Source organism: Balaenoptera ricei, chromosome 1, assembly GCF_028023285.1.
Source record: "Balaenoptera ricei isolate mBalRic1 chromosome 1, mBalRic1.hap2, whole genome shotgun sequence".
Taxonomy (NCBI): domain Eukaryota; kingdom Metazoa; phylum Chordata; class Mammalia; order Artiodactyla; family Balaenopteridae; genus Balaenoptera; species Balaenoptera ricei.
The window spans coordinates 81,075,355-81,088,362 of record NC_082639.1 but is presented as its reverse complement, the minus strand read 5'-3'; the positions used below and the strand labels follow the sequence as shown (position 1 = coordinate 81,088,362).

The 13,008-nt window shown below is 37.9% G+C and overlaps 1 protein-coding gene across 4 annotated transcripts in view; it reads right to left on the bottom strand.

Annotated features, from left to right (window-relative positions):
• The window catches only part of BTBD8 (BTB domain containing 8), a 91,248-nt gene that overhangs the window by 63,427 nt on the left and 14,813 nt on the right, over positions 1-13,008 (bottom strand). For 3 of the 4 annotated variants that reach the window (XM_059900076.1, XM_059900080.1, XM_059900090.1), the window contains exons 3-4: positions 12,209-12,459; positions 4,510-4,627 (exon numbers count right to left, since the gene is read on the bottom strand). In XM_059900076.1, coding sequence (XP_059756059.1) covers positions 4,510-4,627; positions 12,209-12,459 — 369 coding nt within the window. Of the gene's footprint in view, positions 1-4,509; positions 4,628-11,285; positions 11,374-12,208; positions 12,460-13,008 lie in introns of those variants that run through there. The other variant, XM_059900098.1, reaches the window with a different exon arrangement.

Sequence of the window (13,008 nt, the reverse complement as noted above, 5' to 3'; positions counted from 1 at the left end):
AGCTTCCTGGCAATCCTAGTAAGACAGGGAACAGCAAACTTTTTCTGCAAAGGGCCAGATAGTAAACATCAATATAAATATATTAGGCTTTTCAGGTCCCTGTTGCATATTCTTGTTTTGTTGTTGTTGTTGTTGCTATTGTTGTTTTATACAAAAAGAAGCCACTGACCGGTTTTGGGTTGGGTCATAGTTTGCCAACCTCCACTCTAAGATAAGGTAGAAAAGGCAACAATGTGCCTCCCTCCCAGATATCTAATATATACTTATAGCAACTAACATTTACTGAATGCTTCCAATGTGCCACAGAATCATGCTAAGTGTTTTATGTACATTATCAGATTCAATCCTCACAGCCATCCTATGCTACAATTACTATCATTATTTCTTTTACAGATAAAGAATTTGAGACTTGGAGAGATTAAGTAACTTCTCAATAATTATTAAATGGTACAATCAGAATTTAAACCCAGAAAGACTGACTTCTGAATTACTAAACTGTATACTTTTGAAAAAGTTTTCAGCTGATGGACTCAAGAATATATAGCTAATTAGTCATATGGCACAGACTAGGACATTGATCTCCTGACTCAGTGCTGATTTACTAAATATTCAGAGAAATCTACATTTTAAAGGGAGATGTGACAGCATTTTAACCCCATGAATGAATGTCTGATGTTATAATATCAGGCACTGAAAAAAAAAGGTATTCTGGAAGGGATATAGGATCTTAAGTGTTACAAAGCTAAAATTAGGAATCACTGCCCTGCTTTTTCAATAAAGCAGCACAAGAGAATCTTAATTATGGAATACTGAAGTGCAACAAATAAATTAGTTTAAAAATATAGCAGATTCAATTTCACTCAGAAAACCTTAGAATAATAATTAACACTATAAAATGGGAGATCAGCAGTGGAGTGGATAATAAGGTAGGTACTTAGAGGTAGGCTAAAGATGACAGGAGGAAATAAAAGTAGAGAGAAATGCTCAATACACAGATGGTATTCATCTGGTGATTGAGAGCAATTCAGGAAAGAACGTAGTGTTACAGAGAGAGATCCACAACAGGAGTAATGTGCTGTAGTACTCCAGGAAGCAATACTCAGAAAAGTAGTAACATAATTAACAAATGGGATCCATGAACTCTAATGGGTCCTTTTATTATAACCTCTCTCCCGCCAAATAAAAAGAGCTCTCTTTGTTTCTCCTTTGCGCAGAAGTATTGGAGATAGGCAAGGACAAAGATGTGGGAAGGGTGGAGAAGTTATGCTTTGGAGAGGGAAAGGCCTGTGTAGAGGCAGAACAGTGTAGTAAATGTGACCTTTCCTGGAGGCCCACTGCTATCCCTTTCCTCCTTGGACTGGGGGGAAATGCAAGTGATTCAAATCACCTTTCTCTCCTTGTCCCACGTAAGTAAAGGACATACAGACTGTTGCTACCATCTACACAAAATCTCGTATCAAAGGCCTATTACCTGGATGATGATAGCAAACACTTACATAGTACTTACTATGTGCCAGGCACTGTTCAAAGTACTTTAAATGCTTTTAGTAATTTAATACTCATAATAACCCTATAAGATGAGAATTATTATAATCTCCATCGTTGATGAGGATGCTGAAACACAGAATGGTTAAATGACTTCCCCAAATTCATACAGCTAAAGATGGTAGAGCTGGAATTCAAACCCAGGCAGACAGGTTCCATACATAGTCCACATACGCTTAACTACTCAGTTATAAATGACTTCTTTGGCTTAGTTGTACCACCACAAGCAAGTGATTGTCATCAGATCGTCTTGCAGCACATAAAGGGCTCCAGGTATTGGGCTGCAGATCAAGGGAAAGGCTGGACAGAGCAACTAGCAACTGGAGACATAATCTTGGAAGAACTGGGATACCAGGGATGTTTTTGAAGAAGGAGCTTGAGCATAAGAGAAAGACAGTGACTCAATAAAAGAAACTATCTCTTTACCATACCAGTTTGGACATTAAACTAGCAAACTAAACTGTTCTAAAATTTGAGACCTAAACTGAATGTAATTCTGCCCATAAATCCTGGTCCTTGTGAGTACTTGCACTGATCATTAAATATATGAGTACATATAATTAAAGCAGTCATTTTACAAACGGATTTTTAGCCATACCTCTAGGATAAATGCTGACATTGATCATCTAGAACAAGAAATAGTTCAGAAAGTTCTGTTGCTGGGCTTTAGATTATATTACATGATACAAGCATACATTGGAGATATTGAAGGTTCAGTTCCAGACCACCACAATAAAGCAAGTCACACTAATCTTTTGGTTTCCTAGTGCATATAAAAGTCACGTTTACACTATACTGTAGTCTAATAAGTGTGCAACAGCATTATGTATATACCTTAATTTAAAAATATTTTATTGCTAAAAATGTTAACCATCATCTGAACCTTCAGTGAGTTGTAGTAGTAACATCAAAGTTCACTGATCACAGAACACCATAACAAATATTATAATAATGAAAAAGTCTGCAATATTGTGAGAACTACTAAAATGTGATACAGAGACATGAAGTGAGACAATGCTTTTGGAAAAAAAAATGGTGCTGACAGACTTGCTAGATGCAGAATTGCCACAAACTTTCAATTTGTAAAAAACGCAATTATCTGCGAAGTGCAATAAAGGAAAACGAAGTACGCCTGTGTTTTCTAAACTACTGACATAATATTCTTTGAACTGAATAATAAAGTAAATATGTACAAACAAAGAGATGTTTAAGTTTGGAATAGGAAGGTAATCTTGGGATTTAGAATTTGCCATTTTAACTCACATAACGGCACTAACAACAAAGCAAGAAAACTTAAGCCAGATCTTCCTGAAACACATTCTCAGGAAATTGCCTTTCTAGTTAATATAAATTTATTTTTTATTGCTAGGTGAACAAAATAAGCCAGAAATGTGGGCAAGAGCTGTCCTAAAATACAAACCTAATATTCTAGATCCAGCTCTTAAACAGTCCACTGTCAGGCAGTACACACGGAGAAGCCAAATACAGACACTGTTTGAGGACATACTGCAAATCGTCACAGCGTCCTGCTTTCCCTTTATGACAACAATAGCCTTAGGGCTCCATAGGTAGAATTTTGCTAGGATGCCCATACGGTTTCAAGAAAAATCTGGCACAAAATAAAATCAAAGTAAATTAATTTTAAAAATAAAATTGTGTTGTTCCCCTACCCCAACCAAAAAGAAAGGCGTGCGTGCACGCGTGCACACACACACACACACACACACACACCACTTGGGAATATGTATATTCCCAAATATGAGAAACACATATCCATGATATGGAAAATATATGAATAAATCTGTATCACACTCTGTATTTTACTATACATAATGCAGATTTCATAAAAAATAGGAAAACGTGTTTTCAAAATATATTTACAACACATACGTTCCCAGAAAGAAAAGTTCAAATTCTGAATGGTAGTCTAATGGAAACTGGCAATCCTAGAGTTTAGCAATGTACTACAGTCAGTTAACTGGCAAAACCAGTATGATTTCTGAGAGTACAAACATCACTACTATTTGGCTTGGTGGATTTCTGTAATCTAAACTCACTGCTAATTTCTTTAAGGGCTGTGTACCCTTGAACCTACAAGACTGCTTCTTGCATCTGCAAAAACAGTCTGGTTCTTCCTCTTCTGCAACACCAGAATAACTTAACATTCTATATGAAACATAAAGAGGTAGGGAGGAGAACTCTGGGTTCCTCAGCTTTCTGGTTCCAATTCTAGTCTGTTATGAGGCCAGCTGTACCTCTTTCCCTTGAGTTCCAAGAAAAAAACCTGTATTTTTATTAACATCTTTTCTTTCTTTAAGCAGATTTTAGTTACTTACCAAAAAAAGAGTCTAACCAAAACAAGCAGCAGGCTTTAATTTAAACTCTAAAAGCCTGGAATGTCTAAACAACCCAACTCTACAGCAGAATAATGATTTTTTAAAAGTACACTGAAATATTAAACCTCCTAATCCATGCTATTCAGGAGAATCAGCTATTTTTTTTTTCCAGCTATTTTGAAACAAAGACTTTGAGCCAGAATGAATTCAGAGAAAATACATGTCATTCATGTAGAAATAATCATTTTCAATATCATAATGCCTGTGAAATTAAAAATTGCATTTAATTACATTTTCTGTGACAGTGGCTTTCAAACCTATTTTAGGCAACAGTATATTTTCTTCTAATAAAATCTTCAGTTCATGCCCAATGCATAGCACAGATCTTCTCTAGCTGAGCATGTGCACATGTCTGGGTAGGGTCACCTGTGCATGTGTGAATGTGCAGATAGAAAATCCTGCCTCATGTCCAAACTCCTCCCCTGTCAGAGACCTCCTGAGGCATCACCATGGAACCCCTGTAGCCTATGTGAATCAGCTTGAAAACCACCGTGCTAGAAAAAGACAGCTACCCTTTTACACTTTACTGTCACAACCAAGACACCAAATTAATCACATGCCTATTTACCTGTGAGCTTTAAAACTTTTTCCATCAACATAAATATCAATATCTGGGCAACACTGTTTCTCATAAAGCTTCAATAAATCTTCTCCTAATTCAGATGCAGGTTCCAAGTCATAAATATCTTTAAAAGAGAAAAACAAGACTAAAAAAATAGTTGCTTTAATAATACATATATTCCAAAATTTAGTATTCTAATACTAGCAAAATGTTTTTCCACAGTTAATTAGCTACTGAAAGAGAGTAACAGTGACTGAAACATTTAAGTGGTAAATTCAAAGTAAAATGAAACTTTAAAATCATCTATTCTTTCTGCTCTGAAATATATATTTCTACTTATATTTAAATATAGATATACCTTTAAATATAGATACACATTTAAACATAGGTAATACTGTTACAAAATTATATACCAAAACTGAAGCCACTTCATAAACATCTGACTTAGAAAGTTAGAAAATTTTCCAATTTTGATATTCTTTTTCACCACTTAATTTTTTCCTATTCCTGTTCATGGATTTATGGTTAGGATAATCTGTGAACCAATAGAAATTCAACTAAAATCAACGGGATTTATAGGACACTTACTATGAGTTTAGTACTGTACATAGTATGGAGAGGTATAGAAAATAAATAAGAACTTTCTCTACTTCAAAAGATTCACAATTTAGGCAGTGGGAAGTGAAATATAAAATATGTATGTATGTGTGTGTATATATATATATATATATATATATATATATATATATATAAAGAAAAATACTAAATTGTATACTATAGCTTTGTCAGTTCAGAAATTTTCGTTAGTACACCTGGTGAGGATGGATCACCAGGAACATATTCCCACTAACCAATTTACAAATGTATACATTTATAAACCAGAATGCCAATACTGGCTCTACTATCAAAAGAAATCCAGAATCCAACCACTACTCAATATCTCCACTGCTACCGCTGTAAACAGATAAGTTAGGGGGTCCCTGGAGAAAGAGAACCATGAATGGCTTTCTTGACATAAGAGAACCCATTTGGCCTAAGCCATTTTGTGATCTAGGCCTAGCTGCAATGCTTGCCCTTGAACAGGTCTCAGTAATTAATGATCTTAAGGGAGGGGATGCAGAGACAAGGGCCGAGCAGCCAAGAAACAATGGTGCAGCCTTGGGGCAGGCTCCACATTCCACCTCAACAGGATACACGAAACAATATCTTTTGAGCTCCTTATAGAACTAAAACTCCCAATAAATGGAAGATGAAGCAATCCTCATTCTAGAGAGAAGGTCACAGTTTGATAGCCTCGAGAACCAGAGAAGCTTATATGGAGACCACCTGAAGCCAGATTAAAGGAGTGCAGGCCCTGCACACACCTTAATCTTATCAGCAACCTCACCCTTGAACCGTTGCTACAAAACTCTCATCAAATCTTCCCAGGTTGGGACACACAGTTTTTGAGGGGCAGGAGCCCGCTGTGTCCCCCTTTGCCTGGCAAAGCAATAAAGCTACTCTTTTCTACTTCACCCAAAACTCTGTCTCCAAGATTTGATTCGGCACTGGTGCACAGAGGCCAAGTTTTTGGCATCACCATCCCAGTTCAAAACAATATGGTTCTCTCCATTTTTTTTAGAGTAAAAGCCAAAGTCTTACAATGGCTTATCAAGCCCCACATCTGGCTCCTCACTACCTCTCTAATCTCATTGTCTACTCTTTTGCTTATTTCCATACTGAGCTCTCTCTCATTCCTCCAAATGGCAAGTTATGTTCCCATGTTAGGATATTTCTACTGCCATTTCTTTTGCCTTGAACACTCATCTCCCAGATATCCACTTGGCTAATTTCCTTACTGGATTCAAATCTTTGTTTAAACATCACCTTTTAATCAAGGCTGACTCTGACCACCCATTTAAAATTGCAACTCCCATCACTAGCACTCCCAATCCCCCTTCCTCTGTCCTATTTTTTCTATAGCATGTCACCTTCTAACGTCTTTACTACATTATTGTCTATCTCCACCCCCACCATACCTTCTCTAACTGGAATCTAAGTTCCAAAAGAGCTGGAAGTCCACTTTAGTGACTGAAGTATCCCTTAGACCTAGAATAGTCCTGATACATAGATCCTCAATAAATATTTGTTGAATAAATTAATGTATCAAATACTACATAAAAAGATTTTTGAAGAAAAAACATAAAACTCCAACCAGAATAAAGAAGGGGAAGGAGGCAGATCCTACCACTTCCAGATATTCCTATAGAAGACTTAAAGCACATAAATTAGTGGGAGATGTTCAGAAGGAATGGTCTTCATTTCGATGATTCAAAGATCAGAGCATAATTTCTGACACAAAGGGAAAATCTAGAAACTTTTCAAAAGAAAACCAAGTCAATTTGATAGATGATTACCTATCTCAACTCCCAATTATATATTCAAATAGCCTCCTGAACTTGATATATCACAGTGTGGTATAATAAAAATATATATTTGGTCTTTCTCCCCCATTCCTGGCACAGAGCTTAAAACTCTTGAAATTTCCTAAATTATAGGAATGTCTTACTTGAGTTTATGCTAATGAGGTGATTCAGGGTAGGGTTCCTAAATAGCTTCAGGATGGGGGCTGGTCACCAGAAAGGACAAATATGTGATTAAAGAGTGGGAACTTTCAGTGCTCCCCCCCATCTCTAGGGAGGGAAAGGGGGCTATAGATTGAATTATAAAAATTCTTGAACAATAAGATTCAGGGAGCTACTGGATTGGTGAACACACTGACTTGTTGGAAATATAACAGGGAAGAACCAAATCTGACTACATATTGGATCTGTTTCTTTTACTTTAACCCTTGCTTCCCACTGCTTTTGTTCACTAAAAGGATACTGTCTATACATAATGGCCTTCCCCCGGGGAACCCTGCCCCTCTGCCTGAATGTTAAACCAAAGTGCCTTTGTTCAGGGAAACATCCTGACCCTGTCCACCCCGTGGATGGCTGCAAGAAAGAAGAAATTAACACATCCCCTCCCTGAGGCTGGCCATTCCAGGGGATATTTGCAAAACTTATGGCCTTTTTACTTTATTTCCTCATCTCCTCCCCCTCTCTGTGCTATAAAAGAAACTGGCATCCAAACCCCGATAAGACGGTTATTTTGAGACTTTAGTCTGCCATCTTCCCGGTCTGCCAGCTTTCCGAATAAAGTCGTATTCCTTGCCTCAACGCCTCGTCTCCGATTTATTGGCCTGTCATGCGGCGAGCAGAGCGAGCTTGGACTTGGTAACAGAAAGATGGCACACCCTGAGGGGGCATAGAATTTGTTCTGTATACTGTCCTTGCCCATCCCACCCCATACCTCGCCCTATGCATCTTTTCCATTTGGCTGTTCCTAAATTATATCTTTTATGATAAACAGGTAAACATAAGAGAAATGTGTTCCTGAGTTCTGTGAGTCATTCTAGCAAATTATTGAACCTTGGAGGAGGATGGTCATGGGAACTCCTGAATTTGTAGTCACTGGGCACAAGCCTGGGTAGTAAAAAGCGCCAGAATATGTCACCCCAAAACATGCCACTTTGGCATGAGGATTATTTTGAGCTAAAGGTACTTGAGAAGGAGCAGATGCAGGAAAAGCTATTTACATCCCCCTAACTGCCTAAAAATAAAAGTACAAATTTTTCCTTTTGTAAAGGAAATTTCCATTAGTAAAGATATCTCCTTACTATTCTCATCACTTGACTCTTATTTGCATAACAAGACAATCCTTATTCACCATACATTTTCTCTCCTCACCTTCCCATAACTTGCCTCCACCACCTAGTAGCCCAAAACTCCTTTCTTTCGTTTAGCCTAAGATGATATATAAGCCTCAATCATCTGGCCACCTTCTTGAATCTCCTTTCTTTGTGAAACTCCTGGTACAAAAGAAAGTAATGAAAACCATTTTTCCCCCTTCTGTTAATCTGTCTTATTTCAGTTTAATTCGTAGGCCAGTCACAGAACCTAAGAGGGTAGAAGGAACTCTTTTCTCCCCTACAGTAGCCTAAGCACTCCACTTGTGTTGAAGTGGGGGCAATACTGTGGGACTAAGTCCTTAACCTGTGGGGTCTGTGCTAACTCTGGATAGTTAACTGTCAGAATTGAACTGTTGGATGCCCATTTGGTGCTGGGAGAACTGGTTGGTGTGTGGAAAAAACCACACACATTTGGTGTCAGAAGTGGTATCCAGAAAAACAAAAACAAAAACAAAATCACAGAAACCCAAAACTGTTCCACAACCTGAAGTCATCATTCCACTCTACCTTAAATTTGCTCTGTTCATACTCCTTAAGCCTGCAAAATAGTACCACCTAAATTCCTTAAAATAGCTTATGAGTAAGGTGACCACATCTCTTGGTTTGCCTGGGGCAGTCCAGTTAATGCCTTGTGCCCCAGAATAATTATCAACAGCAGTAATAATTTTTCATCTTTCACTCTCTCAAAAGAATCCCAGTTTGGACCATAGACTATAAAGTCATCCTTTATAGAAGGCTTTCATTATCTGGCTTTTGCTTATATATCCAGGTTCATCCCTTACTTTGACCATTCCTGTCCCCTACTCTACCCTACACCCACAACAAACCATTTCTGGTTTTCCAAATTTGCTATGTGCCTGGTTCTCTTTGCCTCCAGGCATGTTGTTTCCTTTGCCTGGAACACTTCTCCCCTAAACTCTTTATGCCTGGTTAACTTCTGCTTTTTCCTTCAGGATTCAATTCAGATATCACTCCCTCCATGTAGCTTTCTCTGAAGGCCTAAGCCTAGGTTACATGTGCCCTATCTGTGTCCTTATCACACTTGGTACATAACTTACCTGACTGTACCTCCTACTAAACTGCAAAATAGGAACACTATCTGTTTTGTTCACTATCAAATCTTCAAAACTAGCACAAAGTTGATACTCAGTGTAATGATTAGAATAGCATTTCAGGAATAAACAGCAAGTGCAAAAGAACAGAAGTGGCAAAATATACTTCCTTAGGAGGAAATGCCAAGTAAGTCAGTAAGAATAGAGCTCGGGGGTATGAGGGGTTGTGAAGACAGGAGGCAGCAGCGTTCTAGGCAGGAGTCAGTTCCCAACATCCCCTTGCACCACGGGAAAGAAGCTGGGATTTATATTAAGGCTGTGTGAGACTACTGCAGGATTTTAACAAGGGAAGTGCCATGACCACGCTTGCAACTGATGGACGTTGTTCTGTAAAATAGAGATGGACGGTGGCACAACAAGAGGCCTGGTGACCAGCTGGGGTTCAAATTCTCAAGGAAAATAGCAAATTCCTGAAATAAAGAAATGGCAGGAGGATAAAGAAGAGAAGTATTTAAGAATATTTAGGAGACAAATCAACAGACATGATCATGAATCGAATGAAGGGTAAAAGAGTAACTGAGGAGAAAGATGGTAATACAATTCACACTGATACAGTATTTAAGAAAAGAGCAGGTTGAGAAAGCAGATGATTAGGTCAGTTTGACACAAGTTAAATTTTGAGATATTTAAGGTATATTTAGACAGATATGCCTAGTCAGTGGTTAGATACGAAGCTCAAAAAAAAAAAAAAAAATTGGAGAATACCAATTATTTAAGGGGCAGAAAGAGGAAGTTCCAGTAAAGGAGACTGAGGAGTGGCCAAGAGGGAAGGAAAAGAAAAAGCCCCATTATGCTCAAATTGTTCCCTAATATGTCAACTGTGTTGGATCAAACTCATGTTTAGATAACAAGTGTTATAGTAGAATTGGATGTATTTGAAAGTATCTGTTAACTAAAGAGTTTTATTACTGGTGTTTAGTGCTACAACAGTAAAAACAAACTGATTTAAGCTTAGTTAGATTCCTTTTATATATGTTCACCGTATCTCATTATGGTGAATGAATGAATACATGCATGCATGCCTGTTCTAGGCTTGAGGTAGATCTATTCATATTTTTTAATTATCTCATTTAGTCTCAGTCCTAAGAAGTAAGTGGTTACAGACTGATTTTATAGATGAGGACTCTAAGACTCAGAGAGTGTAAGGGACTTTCCCAAGGCCACATAGTTAGAGAAGTTGGCAGAGCTGGTATTTGATACCCATTTTTCCTGCCTATAGTCTAGAGCTCTGCGTGGTCCCATAGCAGCCTATTAAAGTGGCCAAACAAGTTTTGAGTATAAGTGAATAGAGCTCATTTACCCCTCAACCCCTTGCCTTCATCTACTTTCTCCATCACTCCATGGAAACCTCCGTGTTGACTGGTTTACCAGACACTTGCTTGTCCACATCTTATTAACTCCTTTGCAGTATTGCATACTGTCAATGCCACCCTCCTTGAAACTTCCTTTGTCTTCTCTGACACTGTGCTCTTGATTTTTCCCTCTTAGGTGCAAGCTAATCCATGAGAAACACTAGGTCAATGCAAAGAACTGCACCAAGCTGAACTGAGCCCTGTAAGAATACACAAAACATACACAAACACCTAAAACATCTACCAGATACCTCAGTTCACCCACACCTACCCATTTCTGGTGTTACAAACTTCTATCTGATTTCAGATAGCAACTGCTGGGAGACCATTTTCTATGAATATTTTTGTGCTTCTGTATGGTCTGGCCTTTCTGAGCAGAGCACTGGCAAATTTGGATAAAGGATGGTTAAACAACAAACATGTCTTAGAAGTCAGAGATAATGTGATGCTCCAGAAAGATTCAGAGACTACCCTCCCCTCAAAACCATTTCCTTACACTCTAGGGTACTGAAACTACCTTATCCTCACCAGAGAAAATTTATTTACCTTCCAAAGTAAAGGTGTCTCTCTCTCTGCAGAGGAGGATGGGCAGATCTGCCAGCAGCCTATAAAAGTCTCATAATGTTGGTGTTCCCCTCCTATGGTGCAATCCCACTGCACGTGCAGGGCAGGTAACATCAGGCCCTCATCACATAGCCTCGTGGGGACTGAGGGTTGGGAAGTGGTGCTGAGATGCTCTGTAAGTAACAAACAGTCTGTTCTCTGATCCAGGGGTCTCGAGTTTCCTGTTAGAATATCTACTATATATATATCTATATCCTTAACATCCTCCTTCCACCAATTCACAATAATTCACAAGCTGCAACCCTTCTGACACCCACTTATACAAACAAACTAGAGGTCTTTTTCAAGGTCAAATGTCACATTTATTGTAGTACTTATGCATTTCTGAACCATTTAACATGGGTAAAACTATGTTAACCAGTTTTATTAGGTTCCTATCTTTTAAAAATGTGTCATGACAAAAGTTTCAGTGATTTTGTGTCATGACAAAATGTATTGGTGATTTTTGTGTTGCATGGTGTTTTTTAAGGAACGCATATTTGTGTTATAACAGAATTGATTCTATAGTCTGCTAAAGCTTTTATTGGTGTAGATTAGAATAAGGATGACAATATACGGAGGCTTAAAAGGAGAATTATGAATTATGTGTGTATTTTTTAATAATAACCCCATCTCTAATTACTTAGGAAAACTGGGAGTTGACCATATTATTATTTCCATTTACCCATAAATTATTTACTTTCATTTATTTTTATTATATTGACTTTCATTTACTTTTATTTCATTTACTTATAAAAAGTGATCAGTAGAGCTGCCTTTTGAAGTATATTTTTCTCTAATTGTATCAGAATATAATTACTTTCATGGCTATAAAATTTTATAAAAATTCACAAAAAATACCTCACCAGAGGAAATTAAATTGTACTCTTTGTTGTTATCTTCTGGAATGTCCTCTTTTTTGTTATCTTCTGGAATTTCACGCTTCAGAAAAGAATGATCAGATGATCTTTTACCTACAGATGACCTTCCATCATTGTCAGTACACTTTCCAACACTGAAGTCACATTTCTTTTGTGGTACTCCACTCTCCACTATCTTTTTCCTGAGAATTTCCTCTTCATAGTTTTTTATGTTTCTGTTTGATGAGTATACAATCCTAAAAGACAAAATGTAAAATATTAATAAAAATAACATCAGTGATTCTTAAAAGCTAGTTTTCCAGCGTGCTGCTTTCATAGATAATGGCTATATAGTTTTAAAACCTTTCTAATCTGGACTAACTAGAGGAAAGATCAATCTAAAATAACAGAAAGTTTGAAAAGTAGTCTATAAAAAATTTTAATGTTAAAAAAGGAATATATAATGTCAACAAATTATATAACCTAAATGAAATGGACAATTCCTAGGAAGGATACACACTACCAAACTTGATTTAAGAAGAAACAGAGGGCTTCCCTGGTGGCGCAGTGGTTGAGAATCTGCCTGCCAATGCAGGGGACACGGGTTCGAGCCCTGGTCTGGGAAGATCCCACATGCCGCGGAGCAACTAGGCCTGTGAGCCACAATTACTGAGCCTGCGCGTCTGGAGCCCGTGCTCCGCAACAAGAGAGGCCGCGATAGTGAGAGGCCCGCGCACCGCGATGAGGAGTGGCCCCCGCTTGCCGCAACTAGAGAAAGCCCTCGCACAGAAACGAAGACCCAACAC